This window comes from Pantherophis guttatus, chromosome 11 (assembly GCF_059756535.1).
Source record: "Pantherophis guttatus breed Tessera chromosome 11, ASM5975653v1, whole genome shotgun sequence".
Taxonomy (NCBI): Eukaryota; Metazoa; Chordata; class Lepidosauria; order Squamata; family Colubridae; genus Pantherophis; species Pantherophis guttatus.
The window spans coordinates 20779981-20806905 of NC_142073.1; the positions used below are offsets into that span (position 1 = coordinate 20779981).

General features: G+C 45.5%; 1 protein-coding gene across 3 annotated transcripts in view; it reads left to right on the top strand.

Moving 5' to 3' along the window:
• The first annotated feature begins 1550 nt into the window (after nucleotides 1-1550).
• The window catches only part of BBS2 (Bardet-Biedl syndrome 2), a 50615-nt gene continuing 25240 nt past the window's right edge, over nucleotides 1551-26925 (top strand). For 2 of the 3 annotated variants that reach the window (XM_034425468.3, XM_034425470.3), the window contains exons 1-5: nucleotides 1551-2263; nucleotides 8487-8714; nucleotides 13847-13972; nucleotides 15115-15177; nucleotides 18869-18946. In XM_034425468.3, the coding sequence (XP_034281359.1) occupies nucleotides 2147-2263; nucleotides 8487-8714; nucleotides 13847-13972; nucleotides 15115-15177; nucleotides 18869-18946 (612 nt within the window). In that variant the 5' untranslated portion in view covers nucleotides 1551-2146. The remainder of the gene's footprint in view (nucleotides 2264-8486; nucleotides 8715-13846; nucleotides 13973-15114; nucleotides 15178-18868; nucleotides 18947-26925) is intronic. The other variant, XM_034425471.3, reaches the window with a different exon arrangement.

The following is a 26925-nucleotide window of genomic DNA, read 5'->3' on the forward strand; positions in this document are numbered from 1 at the left end:
CATTTTTAAAAAATTTTTTGGTATCATTCAGAATTTTACATTTGCCTTCATTTCTCCTATTTATCCAATTATACCATCTATTCCATGCTATATAATATTTTGAGTCTGCCTTATCTTTCAATTCGAGTGTTAATTTATCCATTTCCACACAATTATAGATTTTTTGGATTATCAGTTGTTCTGCTGGCAGTTGATCAGTTTTCCAAAATTGAGCTAACGCCAATTTGGCCGCAGTGATTATATGTAAATTTTTTTTTATAATTTTCTTTAATAATCCCTAGTAAAAAATTTCTGGTTTGAGTTCTATTTTTTCTGACGTTATTTCAATTAGCCAAATCCTTATTTTTTCCCAATACTTCCTAATTTTGGGGCAAAGCCACCAGACATGGAAAAAAGTGCCCTGTGCCTGCTTGCACTTCCAGCAAGTTGGACTTACATTCGAATACATTTTTGCTAATCTCGAAGGGGCCAGATACCATCTATACCACATTTTGTACTGGTTCTCTTTATAAGCCACTGATTTTGTTATAATTATTTTCCCACACTTTTTCCCAGTCCTCCAATTCTATGTTATGTCCAATGTTTCTTGCTGGGAATAACACTATTTTCATCCCACCCCCAGAATATTTAATTATTGGTGATTCTGGGTGGGGCTACTGAGAGTAGCAGTTCAAAAGTATCTGACAATGGGTGCTGTATTCTTTTTTGGGTGACGTACAATTGTTCTTTTTATTGTCACATACCCAGAGTCACCTTCAGTGAGATGGGTGGCGATATAAATTTGGTTATCAAATAAATAATGAATTCCCTTTCCCCAACCAGAGCGATGTTTCTCAATCATGGCAATTTTAAGAAGTGTGGATTTCAGCTCCCAGAATTCACCAACCAACATGGCTGGCTGAAGAATTCTGGGAATCTAGGCTGATCTCAGACCTGTTTAGCACTTAGATGGGAGACTATAATCCAATGTTCCTCAAATTTGGCCACTTTTAAGATACGTAACTTTTAACTCCCAGAATTCCTCAGCCAGGAACGGTGGCTGGGGAATTCTGGGAGTTGAAGTCCACACATCTTAAAATATCCAAGAAACATTGCCCCACATACTGCCTACCAAAAGAAAACAATGCTATTATAGGGTTAGCCTTTAGCTGTAGGACTTCATGTGGTCTCCCATCCACTTACTCATCACCCTGATGCTGCTATTCCCATCTGCTGAATCTTTTGATACCCTTGAGTTGCACATAGACATGCCAGTAGTATAGCTTTTGAAAGTAAGATGTCAGGATTGGCCATGTTTGCTTTTCTGAATCTGTTTTACAGCCCTTCCATCCAATCATCCTATAAATTCTAAATCAGGGCTAGTTGAATCCGGTGGAGGGCATCTTGGAGGTCTTCGTGCATGCAAAAACACACTTTTCAAGGCAGCAGCACTCAAATAGTTTGCCATTGTCTTCTTCTGGGAGATTTCTCCCAGTGCACCCTGACCTGTAGGATTTCCTGGTGGTGCTCCATCCAAGCTCAAACCAGATCTAGCCCTGCTCAGCAATTTCAAACTCAGCTGTAGGCTGCCCTCTGCTGAGGATAGCATAAAAGCTCTGCCTTGGTCGTGCATATACATGCATGCATGCATGTTAGTCCTCATTTTGGGGTAGGATTTTTGCGTGGCCTCCCATCCCAGCGGCTCCCAGGCTGGGCCCTGCCAATCACGACGTTGTTGCTGCTCCCTGCAGAGAAAACAACCCCAATCGGTGCTTTCCAAAACAGCGAATCCAAACCGGGCCCAACTAACTTTCTCCACCCTAGAAATCCTGAACTCTTTCAAAATGGGAGAGCGGAAGGGGCTGAATCCACCTCCATCTTCTCCGGGCTGCGATGCAGGCGCCGGTCTGGCCGCTCCCGGACTACAACTCCCATCTTCCGCGGCCGGCAGGGGGGTTATGGGAGTAGTATTTCGAGAAGGGACAGACGGGTGCGCGTATTACTTTAGCGCCCGCGAGAGAGAGGCTGCTTTCCCTCCGCCTCTTCCTCGCAGGCCCGGCTTGCGGCCTGCTGCGGTTTCCATAGCAACGGATCCTTCCCTCGCTTCGTGGGCCGCCCGGAGAGGCCCAGGCCGGCCTCCGACGACGACGACGACTTTGCCGCCGCCATGCTCGTGCCGGTCTTCAGCCTGAAGCTCAACCACAAAATCCTGCCCCGCGGCGTGGCGCTGGGCAGGTACGACGGGACCCACCCGTGTCTGACGGCGGCCACGCAGGCCGGCAAGGTAGCCTGACGGACTCCACCCCCGGGGGCCCTGGAGAGCGCACGGGACGTGGGGGGGGGAGGCCCCGGCCTTGCACGGGCGCCCTCCGCCCCACGCCTCACTTTGCAGCCCCGCCGACGCTCCCTGGGTGGGGGGGTGGGGAGGCAATTTCATGTCGATGGTAATTCCTCCGCCTGCGTTGGTATTGACCTGTTTATTCCCGACTCAAAATAAATATAAATCCTAGGTTTATGCAGATTACAGTGCACATTTTATTAAAAAAAAAACCAGAATAGAATAGAATAGAATAGAATAGAATAGAATAGAATAGAATAGAATAGAATAGAATAGAATAGAATAGAATAGAGGAATGAAGAGTAGGATAGGATAGGATAGGATAGGATAGGATATAGGATACAGGATATAGGATATAGGATACAGAACAGAACAGAACAGAACAGAATTCTTTATTGGCCAAGTGTGATTGGACACACAAGGAATTTGTCTTTGGTGCATAGGCTCCATAAGTTAATAGGGGTCTTAATAATAATAAATATACTGTAATTAAAAGAGAGGAGACAAGAAGAAACTGGAATAATATAAAGGGAAAAGGGAGAAAATGTAAATACTAGATCAGTGTTTCCCAAACTTGGGAACTTTAAGAAGTGTGGACTTCAACTCCCAGAATTCCCCATCCAGCATGGCTGGCTGTGGGATTTTGGGAGTTGAAGTCCATACATCTTGAAGTTCCCAAGTTTGGGAAACACTGTACTAGATCATCACGAAATAGCTGTTAAAAGAGTATATATATAAATGTATGTCTTCTAATGTCATTTTATGTAATAATAATAATAATAATAATAATAATAATAATAATAATAATAATAATAATAATTATTATTAATAAAAATAATAATAATAATTATTATTATTATTTGCCGGACTTGAACATTTTGACTCTACAAAAAACCACCTTACTCGGAACAGCTTACATCCTCCGACGATACCTTAACAGTTCCTAGGTCCTTGGTTAGGACTCGAGCTGCTGAGCTATTAACCAGCCTCAAAGGCTGTGAATCTCACTAAAGATTAACCAATAAATAATAATAATAATAATAATAATAATAATAATAATAATAATAATAATAATAATAATAATAATAATTGTTACATATTAAGTTAAGTTGATTGGAGTCTTGGGATTGGGTGCTGTAAGCGCAATGTTCATTGGTTAACAACTGACAGCTGGCTGTATAAGGAGCTGTCAAGCGCGGGTTTCCTGTTCTCTGTCATACTGTATTAATAAAGGTTCCGTTAGTTTAAACTCCGTCTCTGTCCTGTCAGCCGGCACTGAGAACAAAATAGTGGCGACGAGGATGGGATGTAGGGAGTATAATCTCCAGAATTAATCGGAACGGATTCCAGTGCCGAAGAAAAGAAAAAAGAAAAAAAATTGAGTAAGGGCGATAGCGGAGCGTGAGGAGAAATGGCGTCGCCTCAGAATTTCGCTCCATTCAACGCTACTGTGGAGTCGTGGGAAGCGTTTGTTACTCGGTTCGATTGTTTTTTGATCGCTAACGACTACCGTGAGTTGTCAAGTGAGAGAAAATGGGCATACTTCCTGAGTCTGTGTGGGCCAGAAATGTTTGAAACAGCGATGACGTTAATGGCCCCGTTGTCTGTACACGCTGGCACCTGGGAGGATTTCCTGACTAAGTTAAAAAATCATTATGCTCCCGCGCCGTCCCGTATAGCTCGCCGGCAGCACTTCTACCACCGAGACCAGGCTGAGGGTGAGTCAATAAGCCAATATGTGGCGGCACTTAGAAAAGCAGCGAGGCACTGTCAATTTACCAATTTAGATGATTATTTATTAGACAGACTAGTCAGCGGAGTGAGGGACGAGAACCTAAAGCGTCGGTTAATAGCCAAGCCTGACTTATCCTTCCAGGATGCCCTAGATGAAGCGTGCGCTGCTGAATTAGCCGTTCTGTCACTGGCTGATTTACCTAGGGGGCAGTGTTCTAATAAGGCAACAGGCAAGCAAATTCATCAAAACGTGACTGAGTTCAGCGATGAAGACATCCCTGGGATAGAGGGTAACGTCGCTCGTATCAAGACTTCTCCGCGGCCCGGGAGACAAGAGACACTAGCACAGGGGAGGTGCAGGAGTTGCGGAGGGGGTCATCAGCGAGTCAGTTGCCGTTTTAAAGAGGCAACGTGCTATCGATGTGGGCGCCGTGGCCACATCGCGCGAATATGTCAGTCCCCGACGCTGAAGGAGAAAACTCCGCCCCCTCAAGAACAGTATCGTGGTCCGCGCAGACGGGAGGCAGGAAGGAACCCGAGTGCGAATTGGGGGCGTGAGTCTGCAGGAGTAAATGGGGTGTATCAAACGCAGCGAAAGACCGTCTCGCCAAATAGGCAACCGAAAGTTAATGTGGAACTCGCCATCGAGGGACGAAAGTGTGAGATGGAGGTGGACACTGGGTCAGCACACTCCCTCATTGCTTGGAGTACAATTAAGCGATTAGTGCCCCACATCTCTCGGCGTCGTTTGGACCCTTGTAACCTGCAACTCCGTGATTATCAAGGGAACCCCATCAGAGTGCTGGGATGTGGGCAGTTCAGAATAAAATTTAAGACATTTTCAGGACGCCTGCCATTAATTATAGTTGAGGCTCCATTACCTAGCTTATTAGGCTTAAATTGGTTCCAGGCATTGGGAATTACTATTCAGGGGGTACACGCCATCCAGTCCTCCGAATTGGAATTGCTAATTAAAGAATTTCCTGATGTTTTTGATGGACGGCTAGGTTGTTATAATGGGCCCCCAGTATCCTTCAGCCTGGATCCTGACGTGACCCCGAGACGATTGAAACCACGCCGGGTGCCCTTTGCGCTGAGGGCACGAGTAGATGCGGAACTGGATAAACTAATTTCTCAAGGAGTGTTAGAACCTGTTGAATTCGCGCGCTGGGAAACCCCTATAGTAACTCCTATTAAGGCGGACGGATCGGTCCGTATATGCGCTGACTACCGGGCGACGCTGAATAAGGCCCTATTAGGTAATGCTTACCCCGTTCCTGTCGTTCAGCATCTGCTACACTCATTGGGGCAAGGGTCGATATTTGCAAAGCTGGACCTGGCCCAAGCCTACCAGCAACTTAAAGTAGATGACCAGACGGCAGAGGCACAGACAATAGTGACCCATAGGGGGGCATTCCGATGTCGCCGGTTGCAGTTCGGGGTCAGTGTTGCCCCGGGGATCTTCCAGAGCATGATGGAACGTTTGCTGCATGGACTCCCCGGGGTTATTCCTTATTTTGATGACGTTCTCGTCTCAGCTTCTTCGACTTCACAGCTATTGGAGCGGACACGGCAGGTTCTTCGGAAGCTAGCTGCTGCAGGTCTGAAGGTTAACAAGACCAAATGCCAAGTCGCGGTGCGCCAGGTGGAATTCCTAGGATTCCTGGTGGATAGTTCGGGAATCCATCCGACGGCAGCTAAAACATCGGCCATTATGGACGCTCCTCCTCCTAAGTGTAAGGCTGATCTCCAATCTTTCCTAGGACTACTTAACTTTTATGCTGTTTTTATTCCACATAAGGCGTCTGTTGCTGAGCCCCTTCACCGGCTGTTAAACCGTGACGTTCGTTGGCATTGGGGTGCTCGAGAGGCTAAAGCATTTTTAGCTGTCAAACATCTCCTGACCTCCAACTCGGTTCTCACCCAATTTTCTACACACCTGCCGGTAACATTGGCATGTGATGCCTCCCCGTACGGGGTGGGAGCGGTGCTCAGCCATGTCCTACCTTCTGGCCGTGAGTTGCCCATTGCCTATTATTCTAAGACCTTGGCACCAGCAGAGCGTAATTATTCGCAGTTAGATAAAGAGGCTCTCGCCTTGGTGGCTGGGGTCAAACGGTTCCACCATTACCTCTATGGCCGTCCCTTCATATTATACACTGATCATAAGCCTTTGTTAGGCATATTGGCAGGCGATCGCCCTGCTCCTCAAATTCTGTCCCCCCGCATGACCCGTTACTCTGTCTTCCTCGCTGCATACGAATATCGACTGGTTCACCGGCCTGGGAAGGATCTCGCTCACGCTGACGCATTGAGCCGATGCCCCAGCCCTGACTGGCTAGAGGACCCTGTCCCTGTGTCCTCTGTGTTCCTGTTGGAGGACGCGCCACTGCTGATCACCGCATCGGACGTCGCCCGGTTCTCCGCGAAGGATACTACCCTGCAGCAGGTGTTGGACTGGATGGCCAGAGGTTGGCCACCAGGGCCCTTCGCTCCCGAATTCCAGCCATTTGCCAGCCGCCGCCTCGAACTTTCTACTCAAGCGGGGTGCCTTCTGTGGGGTCACCGGGTGGTTATTCCACCCCCCCTTCGTTCCTCATTGTTGAAGAAATTGCATCGGGGTCACCCGGGGGTGGTCAGGATGAAGGCGTTAGGCCGTTGCTATATGTGGTGGCCTTTGATGGACCGGGACATCACTGACTGGGTCGCACAGTGTGCGCAGTGTCAGGAGAACATGTCAATGCCGCCTAGAGACCCCCCAGGGGAGTGGGAATCGCCTGGGGCCCCTTGGTCGAGGTTGCATATTGACCTTGCTGGTCCATTGAAGGGTCAGTCTTTCCTGGTCCTCGCTGATGCGTTTTCAAAATGGGTTGAAGTCGTCCCATTACGGTCGACTACAGCAGAGGCTGTCATTAAGGTTTTGCGTTCATTATTTGTAACACATGGGTTGCCTGACTGCATAGTTTCGGATAACGGTCCGCAATTTACGGCGGCCGAATTCGAGGGTTTTTTAGCCCACAGGGGCATCCGGCATTGCTTAGTATCGCCGTTTCATCCTTCCAGCAATGGATGTGCGGAACGCGCGGTGCGATCTGCAAAAGACGCACTGAAAAAGATAGGGCACGGGACGTGGGCTGAGCGGGTGGAGGAGTTCTTATTAGCTCAACATACCACGCCCTGTCAACTAACTAACAGAAGCCCGGCCGAACTTTTAATGGGCCGGAAGCTCCGCACAACCTTAGATCGTTTGCACCCCACGTACGGACATGCCAAGCCCTTCGATGCCATGAGACAGTACAGGTCATTTGTTATAGGGGATCACGTATACGCCAGGAACTATGGGGGACTGCCCTTATGGTTGGCAGGAAAGGTTGTTGGGATTGCAGGTCCTTGCTCCTACCATATTGAGATAGATCAGGGAAAAATTTGGAAGCGTCACAAGGATCAGTTGAGGGCTCGGAGAAGTGGGGCCAAAGGTGGGGGTATGGCCGCCGAGCCAAACTTGCAGGAAGATAGATACGAGAAGGAATACCCGGTGCCGCCACAGGCGAACACGCCGACCACCCTTGGGAGAGAGGGTGAGGAGGAGAACTTACCTTTGCTGGATACGGGAAGCAGTACAGTAGAAGTAGGGGGCTCGCTTAGCCCGCAGCCCAGAGTTGAGGTACAACGGGAGATGAGTTCAAATTCAGTGCCGGAGGGGGTCGGAGGGGTGGAGCCCAGACGTTCAGGGAGGATACGGCGAAGACCTGCGTACCTGGGCGATTACGCATGCGCCTGACGTTGGCGCATGCTCAGATAGGTGGGAAGGGGTGTTACATATTAAGTTAAGTTGATTGGAGTCTTGGGATTGGGTGCTGTAAGCGCAATGTTCATTGGTTAACAACTGACAGCTGGCTGTATAAGGAGCTGTCAAGCGCGGGTTTCCTGTTCTCTGTCATACTGTATTAATAAAGGTTCCGTTAGTTTAAACTCCGTCTCTGTCCTGTCAGCCGGCACTGAGAACAAAATAATAATAATAATAATAATAATAATAATAATAATAATAATAATAATAATAATAATAATAATAATAATAATAAATAGAAGGCCTTCAAGATCTCTTCCCACTCTGTGGAACTGTGTATCTACTGTGGAGCTGATGCCTATAGAGGTGGACACTATTCCTCAAAGAGAAGTTATCTACTGAGTTCTCCTTTGACCTGCAACCAAATCTTTGCTCCCTGAGGATGAAGCCTATGGTTTCTGGCTGTCCTCCTTCAAAGGACTTCTATCTCTCAAGGATAAGCAGGTTGCTACCTAGACTCTATCAATTGGGGATACTTGATAAATAGGAATACATTGGAGTCTTACATCATTTTGGAATTATTGTGACTTGTGGAATTGATCAGGAAAGGATTTGTATTGCTGCTAATGCTTTGTTTAATACCAACAGGTTTTTATTCACAATCCTCATGGACGTGGCCAGCACACGAGTACAAACCGCTTGGCACTAAGTAACCAGGATGCTGATATTTCTTTGCTGAACATCAATGAAGCCGTCAGTTGTTTGACTGCAGGATTGTTGAACCCTGATCTTGGCTGTGATTCCCTCCTAGTTGGCACGCGGACTAGTTTGTTGGCATATGATGTACACAACAATGCTGATTTGTTTTATGCTGGGGTGAGTTCATTTTTGTTTTCCCCCAGGATTACACATCAAGAGCTGAATTTTTAAATTGTTAACGGTGCTCGAATATACTATCACTGAATTTAACTTTAAATTTACCTTCTTTCCGTTTCACGTATTTCGTATACAGGAAAAAATGATAAGCTGCAGAAAATGTGGAGGCTTCCTAGAGGGTTTCCATCACTAATTATTGGTGAAAGGATATCTGGATGGTGTCATTTGAATCGATGAAATGATCACGCTTTCACTGTCTCACCTAACATCATCCTGAAATCCTTTCACCAATGTCGGGAAATGTTTCTAAACATATATTTTGTTCTTGAAAGTTACCTTCTTAAATGAGAACACATCTTTGCCTCAAAGATTCGTCACTGTTCATTAAAGGAAAGCAGTAAGTCAAGGGCAGACTAAATTAAAGAAGACATCCAGCATTATTGGTTGTTCTACTGAAAAACTTCTGAGAAGTTTTAGAATATTGTAGTCTCTCGCCTGTCCAGGTAGCTTACATTCTCTCTTTCAAAATATACAACTCTCTGGGATGCTTGGTGATGTCTGAGCTTAATTTTTTGTTGCAAATGTTTCAAAACCCAACTAAGTAACATCATTAGTGTGAGTGTGGCATTTACTCCAGAGGTGAAATGCTAATGGTTCAGGCCGGTTCGCCTGTATCTGCAGTAAAAAATGCTACTAGTTCGCCTAACCGGTAGTAAAAAATGTAAAAAAAAAAGAAGTTCTGATGATCAGCTGAGCTGGGCGATCGTTGGAGCCTTTTTTTTTTTACATTTTAAAGCATTTTTTTACTATCTATTCACCCGAACTGGTAGTAAAAAATGCTTTTAAAAGGTAAAAAAAGATTCTGACGATCGTGCGGCACAGCTGTGATCGTTGGAACCTTTTTTTTTTACCTTTTAAAAGCATTTTGTACTACCTATTCACCCAAGCTGGTAGTAAAAAATGCTTTTAAAAAGTTTTTAAAAAGGTTCCCACGATCGCATGCCACAGCTGATTATCTCTCTCACGCTGTTCTACTTAACTTCCCAAGCCTCTTTTTGGCGCGCACTGTGTGTGCGCAGCTCACATTTGGTGCACGGCTCGCATGCGCAGCCAGCAAACCGGTAGTAAACTGGTTCAGATTTCACCACTGGTTTACTCCCTATTTATATAAAAATAGTTAGCTCTGTCAGTGTTGATGTGAGTGTGGTTTTCTCCTTGGTAGTTCATTGATTAGAGTATTGTTTTCTGTTTGTTTGCTTGGTGTTAATTCCTATTTATCTGGATGTTGGCTCTTTGATATGTCCAGGTCGTTTTGTTTCCTTCTTAGCTTGTTTTATTGTCTTGAATGGTGGGTAAATATGATTTATTTCTATGTTTCTATTGATAGGTGCTTTGAATGCCAAGCTTCCAGGAATTTCCTAGTGGTTCCTAGTGGTCTGGCAGGGCAAGCTACTGTATAGTAGCTAGTGGTCTGGGCAGGGCAAGCCGCCCTGAGTCTCCGGAGAAAGGCGGCATATAAATTGAACTAATAATAATAATAATAATAATAATAATAATAATAATAATAATAATAATAATAATAATAATAATAATAATATATGAACAGGGAGCAAACCCCACCCTCACTTGCATTGATAATGTTGCCTAGTTGGGTAGTGAAATGTCTGGAAGCAGACAACCAAACTCAGACTACCCAGTTCAACTCTGAGCTACACATATTCTCTCTGAAATAAACGTACTTTGCAGGAACTGCAAAGTGGGTCCATCGCTTGCTCATTGCTTGGATATTATCATGAAATGGTTAAATTCTGCAACTTCAATAAAATAGAATTTTGTATCAGAATCAGAGTTTCCATAATGCATGGCCTCTTTGCCTGCTTGGAGATGCCCTGTGAATAGCAGGAAACTCCTGGTGTGTGAATTTGGGTTCTCTTTTAGCGATGTGAAATGATTTTGAGGGATTTTGGAGAACTAAGGACTGACACACGAATTACAATGGATTATAGCTCCATCCGCAACGTATTTGGAAATGTAAGCTTTTCAAATAGAAGTCCTGTTTCCCTCAACTCAGTAATATTCTGTTCTGCCTCAGCTACGGACCCCAAAGAACGCAGCACACACAAAGTCTGTACAAATCTTAGTTTACTAAATTAAATAAGTCTTTTTCAAACAAAGGCTGTTAATTAACTTTCTTAACAGCCTACAAGAATCCAAAGAATAAATAATCGTAATCTTACTAGGATTGGCAGAAAGCCCAGAAGCAATTTGCAGGTAACTGATAAAAGAACTAAGATCAAGACACGAAGGAGAGTGAACGAAGGTGTTCCCTGCAAATTGCCTCAGTCGTCGTCCTTCCTTAAATAGGCTAAGGGAGTGGCCAATTAGCCCCAAGCCTTACTCTCGAGGAGACCTCCTCCTGAGGAGCCACTCCTGCCTTTTGGCAGCTCTGCGCACCCGTGCATTGAGAAGAGGCTCCTCCTCTTCTTCCTCTTCACTTAAGGGAGCTTCTGGAGGTTCTGAAGGCCCTGGCTGAATCCCCGCCTCTGGCACCACATCTTCTCCAGCCTCCTCACTGTCTGACTCGAGTGCCAGCTGCACAGGCTGCTGGCGCAGCACCACACCAGCCTCCTCACTGTCAGAATCAGCTACTAGCTGCACAGGCCGCTGATGGGCCACAGCATATTCCTCCCCAAACAAAACATGGCAACATAGGCAGTCCTCGGCTTACAACAATTCAGTTAACGACCGTTCGAAGTTACAACAGCACTGAAAAAAGTGACTTACGATCGTTTCACACCATTGTAGCATCCCCATGGTTACGTGATCACAATTTGGCTGCTTGGCAACTGGCCTGTGTTTATGTCAGTTGCAGTATCCCAGGGTCGTGTGATCCACTTTAAGCCAGATTCACTTAACAGCAGTGTTATTAGCTTAACAACTGCAGTGATTCACTTAACAGCTGTGGCAAGAAAGCTCCTCAAATGGGACAAAATTCACTCCACAAATGTCCCGTTCAGCAATGGAAATTTTGGGCTCAATTGGTCGTAGGTCGAGGACTATCTGTAACTGTGTTTTCAACTAGCCTGAATATAGTAGAGAGATCAGGAATGACGTCGGATTTAAATAGTGAAAAGTCGATGACAGTTTTCCGCTGTTTGGGGGGGGGGAAGCAGGTACTATTGTTGTTTTCTTGGCTTAAGGAAGTCATCGTTTTTTGGAGCGGGTGGGTGTTGAAGTAGGAAACAACTAATATGCCTCAACATCCTGCAGATTCAGCTTTTATTATAGGTGGCTAACTATAATCTAGATGTTAATTATTTTCTTTGAAATTGATTATCTCCTTGTTCTAGAGCAGGGATGGCTAACCTTTTTGCCATCGCGTGCCTAAAGCGGGGGGAGCACAGGGGGGTTGCGCGCACGCATGCTCACACCCATAATTCAATGTGCCATGCCTCCCCGCACATGTGAGTGCGACCCCCCACTTCCCCCGCTATTGGCATGCGATGGCACGGTGGGACTGCAAGGCCCGTTTTTCACCCTCCCCAGGCTCCAGAGCCTTTCTAGGAGCCTGGGGAGGACGAAAATGGCCTTTCTCATCCCCCACGGAGGCCCTCCGGAGGCCCTCAACAGCCCGTTTCCTGACTTGTGGTGGACCCGGAAGGCCCGAAAATCAGCTGGCCGGCACGCGCATGTGCACTGGAGCTAAGCTAGGGCAACACTCCTGTGCCCACAGATATGGCTACCCATGCCACATGTTCGCCATCATGGTTCTAGAGGAAGGTTTTATCTGTGTTTGGAGTAACTAGCAATTTATCTTTTAGGTGTATTTATTATACCGTATTTAGTATGCCCTAATACAGTATTATTTTATGGGACCAAATCCGAAGTGAAAAAGTACAGTCCCAGGTTGTTACTAGGATGCATGTTTTATGCCTCTAAAGGCGTTCCAAATTACTTCGGTTGGAATCAGGGAATTAGAATTTGTTTTTGTTTTTCCAATTCATAATTTAATGGTACACACCAGCTGGCTTTTGGCATCATTAGTGGATGACAGCGTTAGATCAGCGTGGAGTAAGTCACCGGAACTGTCTTTGTTTTGTGTTTCAGGCTTTGCCTCGCTCAAAGAGTCATTCAACATTTGATCCAGGATTGTTTCTTCAAAGGGACAACAGTAATTTTCTGGCCCCTTCTATGAAAGAAGCATTAATGATAGCTTTGTTCTTGTCGATTTCCTCTCCGTATGGCAATGGCAAAATACCGTTTATTTTGGCTTGATTAAATGCCTTACCATCAGCCTTGCCAACGGGCAGTTATCAAACTTTTGACCAGTTTTGTAAGATAGCGAAGGTAGAAATGATACGTTACGGTTCCCCCCCATGCCTATTTTACAATATTTTTGCCTTTTAAAAGAAATCTTCCAGAAGATTTCTTCTCCAGTTGGAGAAGGATTACACAGGCACCTTCTCCAACGCCACAGCTCAAACGAGTCAATTTTCTTCCTGTCTTGCTTTTTTAAGCTCCAGCTTTCATAGTGTAGCAAATACACAGTGTTACATTTTTGCTAAACATAACAAAAACTAGCAAAAACGTAACATAGTGTATTTACTACACTATATTATGTTTATAGCAGGGACGCGGTGGCTCAGTGGCTAAGACGCTGAGCTTGTTGATCGAAAGGTCGGCAGTTCAGCGGTTCGTATCACTAGTGCCGCGTAATGGGGTGAGCGCCTGTGACTTGACCCAGCTTCTGCCAACTTAGCAGTTCGAAAGCAGGTAAAAAATACAAGTAGAAAAATAGGGACCATGTTTATGGGTGGGAAGGTAACAGCGCTCCGTGCGCCTTTGGCGTTTAGTCATGCTGGCCACATGACCACGGTGACGTCTTCGGACAGCGCTGGCTCTTCGATTTTGAAACAGAGATGAGCACTGCTCCCTAGAGTCAGGAACGATTAGGACATATGTGCAAGGGGAACCTTTACCTTTTTATTATGTTTATCTTTAAAAGCATTCTCTGAATTGCCCTAGCTCTAGAAATTGTGGAGAAACGTCTGAATGCTCCAATTTATCTCACTTTTTTTTCCCTTGGTACCTTTATTTGCAAGTGAATTGATTTCTCTGTTGTTTCCCCGCAGGTTCCCGATGGAGCAAACTCTATAGTTGTAGGAACATTGGGAGACATTTCCTCCCCCTTAGCAGTTATTGGCGGAAACTGTTCCTTGCAAGGCTTTAATTATGAAGGGAAAGATCTCTTCTGGACGGTGAGTATGCATATATTATAGGGTTTTATTTATCTTCCTAACAACAAAAACTATTATTATTTCCGTTCTATAAAGGGAGCCCACTGATCATTTCAAGATTAGTGTTGTGGCTAAAATAACGTGCCAAGGCTTGTGGGATTTTATAGCCAGGCATGGTCGAGGGAAAGGTTGCGTTGAGTCTTTTCCCATCTATTGCTCCTTGATCTTTGGAGCCTTAGTCTTGTGAAGGCAGTTTTCCTCGGGGATTTCTCTGCAGAGCAAGGAGTTGAGAGAAAAGTTCTCCAAGACACTTTGAGAAGTTCAGTGTTATGTGAGCCACTAGACTTTTTCTGAATGGATGGCGTTTTGAAAAAGAGACAGATAAAAAGAATATTATATACAGGTGGTCCTCGACTTACAACCACAATTGAGCCCAATATTTCTGTTGCTAAATGAAACATTTATTCATCCCACCAACATTGACCAGGCAAGCCACTAGAACCGTGATGGCAAACCTGTGGCACAGGTGGCACGTGGAGCCATATCTGTGGGCACGCAAGTGTTGCCCTAGCTCAGCTCCAGTGCATATGCACGCGCCGACCAGTTTTATTTTGGGCCTTCCGGGCCCACTGGAAGTCAGGAAATGAGCCGTTTCCGGCCTCCGGGGGGTGAGGAAGGCCGTTTTCGCCCTCCCCAGGCTCCTAGAAAGCCTCTGGAGCCTGGGGAGGGCAAAAAAAGGGCCTACCAGGTCCACTGGTAACCTTTTTGCCATCGTGTGCCAAAAGAGGAGGATGGCGGGGGGTGGGGTTGCGCGTGCATGCATGCAGGGCGGGGCATGGGAGGGTCATTGAATTATGGGTGTGGACACGTACGCACACGACCCCCCCTGTGCTTCCCCGCTTTTGGCACGCGACAGCAAAAAGGTTAGCCATCACTGCACTAGAATATATAGTGAAAGCAAACGTCATCCTTTACTAGCGCTGATGATGTTACCAAGTTTGGTAATGAAATGTCTGCAAGAAAACCACCAAGCACACTAAAGATCCCGCAGATTTTGACACCCTATGACGAAATACCGAGCATTTTTTAATGTTTTTTTCTGATGTTACTTCTCTTTTGTCAGATTAAACTAAGAAATACTTTTAAAAAAAATATAATTATAGGTCACTGGTGACAATGTTCGCGCTCTAGCCTTCTGTGACTTCGACGGTGATGGGAAAAAAGAGGTATGTTTCTGGCAGGTGGCATGTGCATGAACTTACATTTCCATTGTACTACCAGCGCAGCTAGTCCTCAACTTGCAACCGCAATTGGGCCCAAGATTTCTGTTGCAAAGTAAGACATTTCCTAAGGGTTCTCGCCAGGCTCAAGGTTGACTCAGCCTTCCATCCTTTCTAAGGTAGGTAAATTGAGGACCCAGATTGTGGGGGCAATCAGCTGACTTTGTACAAATATACAAAAGTATGAAGGCTATTGCTTAACACATTGTAAGCCGCCCTGAGTCTCCGGAGAAGGGCAGCATATAAATCAATTTTTTTTTAAAAAAAGGGAAATTTGTCCCAATTTACAATCTTTCTTGTCACGGTTGTTAAGTGAACCACTGCAGTTGGTAAGCTAGTAACACGGTTGTTAAGTGAATCCGGCTTCCCCCTTGACTTTGCTGGTCAGAAGGTTGCAAAAGGGGATCCCGTGACCTCAGGGACACTGCGACCGTCATTAATACGAGTCAAAGCGCCAGGCGTCTAATTTTGATCATGTGACCATGCGGATGTTGCAACGGTGTGAAAAGCGGTCATAAGTCACATTTCTCATTGTAACTTGGAATGGTCACTAAACCAAGCTGTAAGTTGAGGTCTCTCTGTAGTTCGTATTGCATTTGTCGTATCATGTTGCATTTGTTGAGGTTGAAGACGGATTTGAAAACTCTAATCACCTGTGCTCTACATGGGGCTGCCCTTGAAGAGCATCCGGAAGCTCCGGTGGGTGCAAAATGCAGCGTCCCATGTGGTGTTTGTGCAGACACCGGTGTGCACATGTATCGCCTCTCCTGCAGGAGCTGCATTGGTTGCTGATTTGCTTCCGGGTGCAATTCAAGGTGCCGGTTGTCACTTTTAAAGCCCTTCATGGCTTGGGATCAGGTGATCTGAGGGACAGTTTCTTGTCAGTCACATCTACCCAACCCATCAGAGCGGAGAGGCAGGGAATGTTGCGGGTCCCATCCCTGAGGGATGTCAAATTTCCGAAAGATGCCCTAATTAATTCATGAGCCATGATCCAAACTTCAAAGGAAATAGATTCATTTATTAGGAGCACCATTCCGGCAATACTCGGATGCAGTTAGGACTGATCCTACGTAGATTTACGTTCCCCTATGACCCTGTCTCTCTCCTCCTCTCTGGCCATGTCATAAATCACATTCTCCAATTTGGCTGGCTGTGAAACCTAACACCCTCCTTCTGATTGCGGTCAGAAAGAATGTATGGAATTCACTTCGGTTCTCCCTCCCTCCTGCTCATGGCAACTTGAAAGCTTTGCAAGTTGACATACACCTGGTGGAACCCAGAAAAAGGACCTTCTCCATGGTGGCTCCCACTCTCGGGAACATCACCTCCCCCCCCCGAGATTAGAACTGTCCCCATTCTAATTTTCTTCCAGAAGTTTCTGCCAGCGGGCATGGGGAACCCAGAGTGGGATAGAGCCCATTCAATGGCTCGTGTGATCAGATGTTGCTGTCGCTGGGGCGGGAGGTGGGGGGTGATTTTATTACATTAATTTATTTGATTTTTTTTTTTTAGTTTTTACTACTTTTAAATGTGGTTTTTATATTCTGTAAGCCGGCTTGAGTCACTATGGGCGAATTGGCGGCAATATAAATTGAATAAATTGAATAAATGAATGAATGAATGAATGAGCAGATGGATTTTTGAAGAATATCTCGATTAATGACTTTGCGTTTTCGATGGAAGAAAATATCGAAGCATCTAGTCTTTAGAAGAAGCTCCCTGAATGGAAACCCACGAGGTCTTCTAAATTCAGTCCGAGCACACAGCTTCCTTGGCTGCAGCACGTGCATTTCATCCCTCCTTATTTTTAAGAGCCAGTGCCAATTCTCTTGGTTCCCCTTTCATGTATGTCCCGGGAGACATTCCTTGTCTGGCTACTTGGGATGACATGTCCTAAGGGCTTTCCCAGCCCAGCCTCCTCCCAAAGCAAGAATGCAAGACGATTTGCTGGAAGGGCCATGCGTGTAAGGACAAAGAACTGCTCTTGTCTGGCCCCAGGCGAGGGGAGTCGATCCTTTTAAATCCCAAACCATATTTTGCATGCCCTAAGTCGGTGCTTCTCAACGTTGACAACTATAAGACGTGTGGATTTGAACTCTCAGAATTCCCCAACTAGCATGCAGACTAGGGAATTCTGGGAGTCGAAGTCCACACATGTTAAATTTTCCAGAGTTGAGCAGTACTGCTCTAAGTTATATTTACTCTTGGGATGATGTGCAGCTTAGTGGTAAAAACTGAAGTTTGATCTAGGACTATGATGGCGAACCTGTGGCACACGTGCCACAGGTGGCACACAGAGCGATATCCGTGGGCACGCAAGCGTTGCCCTAGCTCAGCTCCAGGGGATTTTTCTGGCCAGCTGATTTTCGGGTCTTCCAGGCCCACCGGAAGTCAGGAAATGGGCTATTTCCAGCCTCCGGGGGGCCTCTGGGGTGGGGTGGGGCAGGCAGTTTTCGCCCTCCCCAGGCTCCAAGAAAGCCTCTGGAGCCTGGGGAGGGCAAAAAACAGGTCTACCGGGCCCACCCGTGCCATCACGTGCCAAAAGTGGGGGGAGGTTGGAGGGCTCATGCGCGCATACGCGGGGGGTGGGGCGCATTGAATTACGGGTGTGGGCATGCACGTGCGACCCCCTCACGCTCCCCACGCTTTTGGCACGCGACAGCAATAACTGTGGGACTTGAAAAATAGGTTAACCAAGACAGTTTTTCCTGGTTTCCCTACCTCATAAATTGGACTGTTCATCTAATCATGAGATAATTTCCTGATCTTATCAGCAGCACTTTCTAGAATATGTCTGGGGAGATTCTCAGTCATCCGGGTCATAGTTGCCTCAAAGGTGCTTTTTCAAGAGACATCCGTTTTTCCTTGAAGATATTTCGCTTCTCATCCAAGAAGCTTCTTCAGGGTCCTGAACGGAAGAAGCTTCTTGGATGAGAAGTGAAACGTCTTCAAGGAAAAAACAAATGCCTCTTGAAAAAGCACCTTTGGGACTTTCTAGAATATATTTGAGCATGTTGTATTGAAGCTGAGACGGACGCAGTGGCTCAGTGGTTGATCAGAAAGGTCGGCAGTTCAGTGGTTCGAATCCCCAGTGCCATGTAACGGGCGAAGCTCCCGTTCCTTGTCCCAGCTTCTGCCAACCTAGCAGTTCGAAAGCATGTAAAAAATGCAGGTAGAAAAATAGGGACCACCTTTGGTGGGAAGGGAACAGCGTTCCGTGCGCCTTTGGCGTTAAGTCATGCCGGCCACATGACCACGGAGACGTCTTCGGATAGCGCTGGCTCTTCGGCTTTGAAACGGAGATGAGCACCGCCCCCTAGAGTCGGGAACGACTAGCACATATGTGCAAGGGGAACCTTTACCTTATTGAACTTATTACTTATTGAAGTTGTGAGTTAGAAAGCCTTCCTGTGCTGATGCTCTCATATGTTTTTTGGCTTCAACTGTCATCATTCCCAACCATTAGTCACCAAGATGTCTAGAAATCAACAAGCCAGATCACGTTAACGTTTTTCCTGTTTTGGCAGCTAGAAGAGCAAATTAATGGAAATAAACTATGTTCTGTTAAATGCTTCATGGTTTCTCTCTCTCTCTCTCTCTCTTTCTCCCTCTCTCCCCCTCTGTCCCCAAATAGCTTCTCGTTGGATCTGAGGATTTTGATATTAGGGTTTTTAAAGAAGATGAGATTGTGGCGGAAATGTCTGAGACTGAGGTAAGTGGGGAGAAATTAAATACTAAAATTACGTGGTTATTCAGTTTAGTGGGGTGATTCAATTTAGATAGAAAGATTGGAGAAACATGAAGTTTTGGAATCTTTTTGACCATAACGCAGCCTTCAAATAGATGAAAACCTCATTTTATCACTCATCATATTCAAAAGTTTCCTCTAGGCCTGCTATGCTGTTCTCTTTTTATCCCCCTGGTAGCTGAACTCCTTTTGACAGGTTAATGGAAATTGGACATGAATCAAATAATTTCATTCAATAGCAAATGAAAGACGTGGGAAAGTGGATTCAGGAGAAAGAGATAATAATGGCAGCAGTAATTTTTTTATTATTATTATTATACACTGGAGTGCATCGATGTTGCCTTTTCCAGAAGATTCTCTGCCTTCCGCCAGCCTGTTAAGGCTCATTCAAAAGGAAATCTGAAACGGGAATACAGATAATCCTCAATTTACAACAATTCATTTAGTGACTGCTCAAAGTTACAATGGCACTGGAAAAAAAATGACTTGCAACCATTTTTCACGCGACCGTTGCTCACATCCCCATAATCATGTGATCAAAATTCAGACACTTTGGAAACTGACTCATATTTATGACGGTTACAGTGTCCCAGAATTATGTGATCTCCTTTTACGACCTTCTGACAAGCAAAGTCAATGGGGAAGATTTCACTTAACAACCATGTTACCAACTTAACAATTGCAGGGATTCACTTAATAACTGTGGCAATAAAGGTCTTAAAATGAGGCAAAGTTCACTTAACCACTGTTTCACTTAGCAACAGAAATTTTGGGCTCAATTATGGTCGTACGTCGAGGGCTACCTGTCGCTTTACTTTTACAGAGGAAACTGAGAACAACTTCAAACTGAGCAGAGTAAAATTCAGGGAGAAAAATGTCCAGAGTTTGCTTTCTTTGTTGTAACAAATAAGGGAATATAAAAATGATTGATCTAGGACAGTGATGGCTAACCTTTTTGGTGTCGCGTGCCAAAAGCCCATAAAGCAATGTGCGTGCGACTCCCCCTGCGCGCCCCGACTCCCTGCTCATGCGTGCCCGACCCCCCGCACTCCCCCTGCCCCCGTGCATGTGACCCCCCCCCCACTCCCCCGCGCCCCGTTTTTGGCCTAGTAGGCCTCCCTGCAGCCTCCTGGGAGCACAAACGAGCTATGGGGGGGCTGCGCCGCCACCCCCGTGCCCCGTTTTGGGCCTATTAGGCCACCCTGCACTTATAATCCATAATGCAATGCATGCATGACTCCCTCCCGCGTGCCCCGCCCACCCGTGCATGCGTGTACGACCCCCCCCGTGCTGCCCCGCCGCCACGCATGTGCACTCGTCTCCCGCAGGCGCCTCATGGCAGAGACCTGAAAATCAGCTGGCTAGCGGGTGGCACGCGCACATACGCGGTGGAGCTGAGCTGGGGGCGATGGCTCGCATGCCCACAGAGAGGGCTCTGCGTGCCACCTGTGGCAGCCGTGCCATAGGTTCTCCATCATGGTTCTAGGAGGAACAAAACGATCGTCTTTGTTTTAGTGATGATATTTATTAATATTTAGATTTACCATAGTCGCCCACTCCAGTGGACTCTGAGCTGTTTACAAAAATCTAATGAATAATTAAAAGTATTAAAAATATAAATAAAACAGTCCAGACCAAAAACTACCATTAAAACCGAGCCTCCCCTCCTCAAAGCATTAACCCCAGGCCTGGGACCAAAGCCAGGCTAACTTAGGGGTATTAGGGGTAACGCAGCTACTGGGTTTGCCACAGCTGTCTCAGTGCCCTTCAAGTTTGGTATGAAGGGAAGGTGTTTATTATTTTATTATTTTATTTATTTGATTTATATGCCGCCCTTCTCCGGAGACTCAGGGCGGCTTACAATGTGCTCAGCAATAGCCTTCATCCTTTTGTATATTTATACAAAGTCAGCTTATTGCCCCCACAAACTGGGTCCTCAATTTACCTACCTTAGAAAGGATGGAAGGCTGAGTCAACCTTGAGCCTGGCGAGATTCGAACCTGCAGTAATTACAGGCAGCTGGTCTTAATAACAGGGTGCTTTAAACCACTGTACTACCAAGGCTCCTGTGTTGCCCAGAGACATGAACTAGAGGTCCAGAATGTGAAGCTTCTTAGTGTACAGATGCCCCTGAGTCACAAAGATTGAGAATTAGTTCCTTACCCAAGACTTGCCACTCTGAATTATCTTTATTGTTTCATTAATGACACCAGTGGGTCAGAAACAAAGAATACGACACTACTCTGTTAAATGTTACCTTCTTTGGTGGCTTGAAACCAAGATCATTTCTAAGAATGCAGAAAAGTCTCACATCAAGAGCTGCCCAAACCCTTCCCCCTTCCCTTCCCTATCATCCCTTTGGTCTTTTTCTCATTCACTTTTCCTCTTGCTCTCCATCTCTGCCTTGTAGAGTCCCTTCTTGGTCTTTTGCCATGCAAAATGATTGGAGCCCTTGCTTGTTCACTGCCTCCCCTAAACCGTGCCTTGCAGAGAGACCCTCACAGGAGGATGGCCAGACTCCGCTGTCTTCCTCAGCTGCCCTTTTTTCCTCCACCTTTAGACAACCCAAATCTCCTGCCACCTCCTGTCAGGCAGCATTCTTAGCATCTGCGACGGGAAACATCTTGGCGACGAGAAACTGGAGAAACCCTGGTTTAGAATGACAGAGTTCAATATATTGGGAGTTGAGGCAGTGGTGAAATCCACATTTTTTTTTACTACCGGTTCTGTGGGCGTGGCTTGGTGGGCATGGTGTGGCTTGGTGGGCGTGGCAGGGGAAGGATACTGCAAAATCCCCATTCCCACCCCACTCCAGGGGAAGGATACTGCAAAATCTCCATTTCCCACCCCACTCCAGGGGAAGGATACTGCAAAATCTTCATTCCCACCCCTCTCCAGGGGAAGGATACTGCAAAATCTCCATTCTCACCCCACTCCAGGGGAAGGATACTGCAAAATCTCCATTCCCAGTCCTCTCCAGGGGAAGGATACTGCAAAATCTCCATTCTCACCCCACTCCAGGGGAAGGATACTGCAAAATCTCCATTCCCACCCTTCTCCAGGGGAAGGATACTGCAAAATCTCCATTCCCACCCTACTCCAGGGGAAGGATACTGCAAAATCTCCATTCCCACCCAATTCCAGGGGAAGGATACTGCAAAATCTCCATTCCCACCCCTCTCCAGGGGAAGGATACTGCAAAATCTCCATTCTCACCCCACTCCAGGGGAAGGATACTGCAAAATCTCCATTCCCGCCCCACTCCCCACCCCACCCCGCCAGAGGTGGTATTTGCTGGTTCTCCGAACTTCAAAATTTCTGCTACCGGTTCTCCAGAACCTGTCAAAACCTGCTGGATTTCACCCCTGAGTTGAGGGCTATGCTGGGCTTTCCATAGCAAGATGGGAAGCATACTCCAAAGAGAAGCAGGGCCAGGTCAACCATTAATTCAGATTTAACTTAAATGCGTTTACGTTTAATTAAAACTAATTAAGATGAATTATGACTGCCAGTGTGATTATTCATTTCCTTTGTCTTTGGCATTCAGATTTAGTTTGGTAACTGCTTTGGAGAGCCTCTGAGGGCAACACTAAGGGCTTTTAAGAGCTATATATATAACCTGGGGCTCCAGGTTCTTCATTCTAGGTTTAGGGCAGGGGTCAGCAACCTGCGGCTCTGGAGCTGAATGTGGCTCTTTCATCCGTCTGCTGTGGCTCCCTGTCGCTCAGAGTCAGAGTCAGATAGTGCATTCCAGGCATTGACCACTCTGTTGCTGAAGTCGTATTTCCTGCAATCAAGTTTGGAGCGGTTTACCTTAAGTTTGTATCTATTGGGTGCTTGTGTATTGTTGTGGTTGAAGCTGAAGTGGTCATTGACAGGCAGGACGTTGTAGCAGATAATTTTATGTACTAAGCTTAGGTCTGACCGAAGGCCGCGTAGTTCTAAATTGCCTAATCCCAACATTTCAAGCCTGTTGGCATAAGTTATTCTGTTGCGAGCAGAGGAGGACTCTTCTCGTGAAATATCTCTGGACTCGTTCGATTGTATTAATGTCTGATATGCAGTGCGGGTTCCAGACAGATGAGCTGTATTCGAGAATCGGTCTAGCAAAAAGACATTTTTAACTTTAAAAGCAGTTAGGAAAATTCCAAGAGATAACATCGCTGTATCATGGTGGGAAAAACATGTCCTAATTTCTACCCAGCGTAACGGTTAGTAACAATGACTGTTTGGGCAGGAGAAGGCCAAATGCTCAGAGGCTGTGAAAGAATTCCTTGTCTGTAGGCCTGGGCTGGAGAAGGGCCAGATGGCATCTGTCCAGCGTCCTTGGCAGGGTAGAAGACTCTCATTATTTATTGATGGACCAGCCTGTACTAATAGTCCTCTGTACAAATTACATGTAAAATCTGAAAAGCATATATTATGAAAATAATATGTTAAAGTCCACAGCAAAAAGGAATCCTGATGTATCTAAAGAGTACTAAATATGTAGAAAAAAAATGGGAAACAAGCTTTAATGTTTAATGTTGGAAAGAACATAACGGAGGCGTTGATGAGTTTCTTTGAGCTGCAATCAAAATGCCTGTTTTTGAAAGATGCTCTCTTGGACCTTTTGGGGCCAGACTTGGCAAAGGCCCCAAGAAATAAGATTGGGAGCTTGGAGACATGTTTAGTCTGCACAAGGAGAACAGGCAGCCTTCAAAATGAATATAGGTAGTCCTCGGGCACACAGCCATTTGTTCAGTGACTATTCAGAGTTTACAAGGGCATTGAAAAAAAGTGAATTGTCCTTGGCTTTGCGACATTGTTTAGAGTGGTTCTGTTGAGGGTTTTTTTTTTTGTTTTTTTTTTTAATTTTTTTTAAATTTGATTTATATGCCGCCCTTCTCCGGAGACTCAGGGCGGCTTACAAGGCGCTAAGCAATAGCCTTCATCCTTTTGTATATTTATACAAAGTCAGCTTATTGCCCCCACAAACTGGTTCCTCATTTTACCTACCTTAGAAAGGATGGAAGGCTGAGTCAACCTTGAGCCTGGCGAGATTCGAACCTGCAGTAATTGCAGGCAGCTGGTCTTAATAACAGGTTGCTTTAGACCACCGTACTACCAAGGTTTATTGATGTGCTAACTCTACAGTGCCATGCAAAAGTGGGATAAGATAGACAGTTCTTGGGCAGTTCTTTGCAGAACTGTTTGCTTCAAATGGCTGCCTGGGATTACAGCACCCATCATCCTCACTCACTTGGTCAAGGGTACTTATGTGCCAAAGCTAATCAGAAACAGTTGGGGTGCATGTAATTTTTGGCATCCACATGCTCTAATCTTATCCTCCTATATTTTCCACTTTTTAAAAAAAAGTATTGTCAGCACTTCAAGCTGCATTTACTCTAGTGCTGACATAAGAAGGAGGAGCGGAGGCATCTGTAAAGGGACGTTTGACTTTTCACCTACTTATTTTCCCTGGAGATAATATCCCCTAGGAGATGGGATGGGAGGGGGAAATTCCTTTGAGCTGGAGCAGTAGATTAGGGGTAGAATGACTTGGAAGATGGCCAATGAGTGCAGGGGAGTGGGGAACGGAAAGGAAGGATTTTGGGTCTGGAAGTCAGTGTTGGCTTCGATGGAGTCGGATTTTAGAATGTCGTGCTTAATAAATAGGAGTTTTCCTTCAAAGACTTTGTTTGAAATGTAATTTATTTGAGACGACCTCGAAACCTGACAGGTATTTAGTTTTCTAGAAATGTTGGTATGGTACTTGGTGACCTATTTAGCCCTGTATGTGAATAGGAAATGAGGTGGTGTCTCTGTTTGGACATTGCCTGAAGTTCTGAATAAGTTTCCTTTTACTCACTACTTTTACTTTTTTTACCCCATTCTCAGTCACAAAGGGTGTGGTCAGTATGTGTTTAATGACAGAAATTGGCCAAAAATATAGCTTGCTCTGTGCTTCACATGCATTTGAATTACCGTGTTTCCCCGAAAAAAAGACCCTGTCTTATATTTTTTTGAACCCCGAAATAAGCGCTTGGCCTTATTTTTGGGGAGGTCTTATTATTTTGGGGTGTGTGGAACGAGACGGGGATCCTCTTGCCGTCTTACCTGATTTCCAGCTCTGTCTCCCTAATCCTAACCAGAGTAAATGGGGGGGGACTGGCTGTGCATGCGGTTAAATATTTTCGGGGTAGGTCTTATTTTCAGGGGAGGGCTTATTTTCGGGGGAAACATGGTGGTATAGGTGACTCTTAGAAGAGCAAGAAAGATATTTGATTACCAAACCAGGTAACATAATCGGTGCACTAGATAAGATTACTGATGATGTTACATAGCATGGAACATCTGCAAGAGAACTACCAAGCTTAGAGAACACCAACACCCCCAGAGTTGTTGTTCTTCTCCTCCTCTGCAAACCCTACTCCCTTCTAGCATTGATGATATTACCTAGCTGGGTCATGAAATGTCTGCAAGAAAACCAAGCTCAGAGAGCACTAAGGACCCGATAGTTCAACCCTGAGCTACAAATATTCTCTTTTAAGGAAGGACACCCTACTAAAAGCTTTCCTACCTGATACCATAACCCACAGACATATTTTGTAGGCACGTAAAAAGGTCTTACTAACTTGACATTTCCGAGAGGTTATGGGCCTTCAACTCCTGGAGTTACCAGCCTTGGATGTGACTGAAGTAGAGAAGAGAACAAACACCGTTCATGGATGCAATTTTAGCCTTAAACACACCAAGATAGAAATGGGTTCCCCCTTTCTGGGAATAATTTGGCTCTGTTGTTAAGATTTAATTATGACATGGAATATCATTCCTGCTCCAACAAGCTCTTTTGATGCTAACTCCAGTCACTTTGCCAGAAGTATTTTTTTTCCAGCGGGAAAAAAAGTCTTTTTTTGGGGGGGGGTGTTATTCCCATTTCTTTTAATGGTTCCAGTTTGAGTTTGTTTAGTAATTCTTGTAATATTTGTTCTTACATTTTAAGTTCACAGGGCTTGGCACAACTGCTTTATTTTGCTTTTTATTGACATTTAACGATCCACCCATTGGTGCTTCGTGCAAAAAGTATATTCCCAAGAGACATAAATTAAACAGTACTGAGGCTGGGAATTAATTCCAAACATCAGATCTAAATAGTGTTTGCAGTCTTTCTCAATAATCTACTCCAGTGACCCCCAACGTAGATCTGTAATATATTTTAGGACACAAAAGTTGACTTGTTTTTAAACAGTTGAGAATCTGGGCTGTTTTGTTTCAAAGCCAGGAGATCAAGATTAGTCTCTTTAAAAAAAAAAACCGATTAGTCTTTTTACGTTTTATAAAGAAAAAGGTTGGCTGCATTACAGGTCGGCTTACGACCACAACTGAGTCCAAAATTTCTGTTATTAAATGAGACATTTGTTAAGTGAGTTTTGCCCCCTTTTATTTATTTATTTATTTTATTTATTTTATCAAATTTATATGCCGCCCTTCTCCCGTAGGACTCGGGGTGGCTCACAGAATAGAAACAACATGACAATAAAATAGTGCTAAAACAAACCAATTTAAAATCCCCAGAAAATTAAAACCTCGCGGCAGATCAGGGAATTTGCTGAAAAAGCCATGTCTTCAGGTCGGCACGGAAAGTGCGGAGGTTGGGGACCGTCCAGAGCCCGGTGGGTAACCCATTCCAGAGGGTCAGTGCGACCACAGAGAACATCCTCATCCTAAGGGCCGCCAGCCGACATTGTCTGGCCGATGGCACCCGGAGGAGGGCAGTCCTATGTGAGCGCACTGGGCGGTGGGAGGCCGGTAGGAGGTGGTCTTGCAAGTATCCCGGGCCCATGCCATGAAGGGCTTTATAGATAAGTACCAGTACCTTGAAGCAGATTCGAAGGGCCACTGGCAGCCAGGGCAGCTCGCGCAGGAGAGGTGTTACACGGGAGTAACGGGAAGCTCCCGTA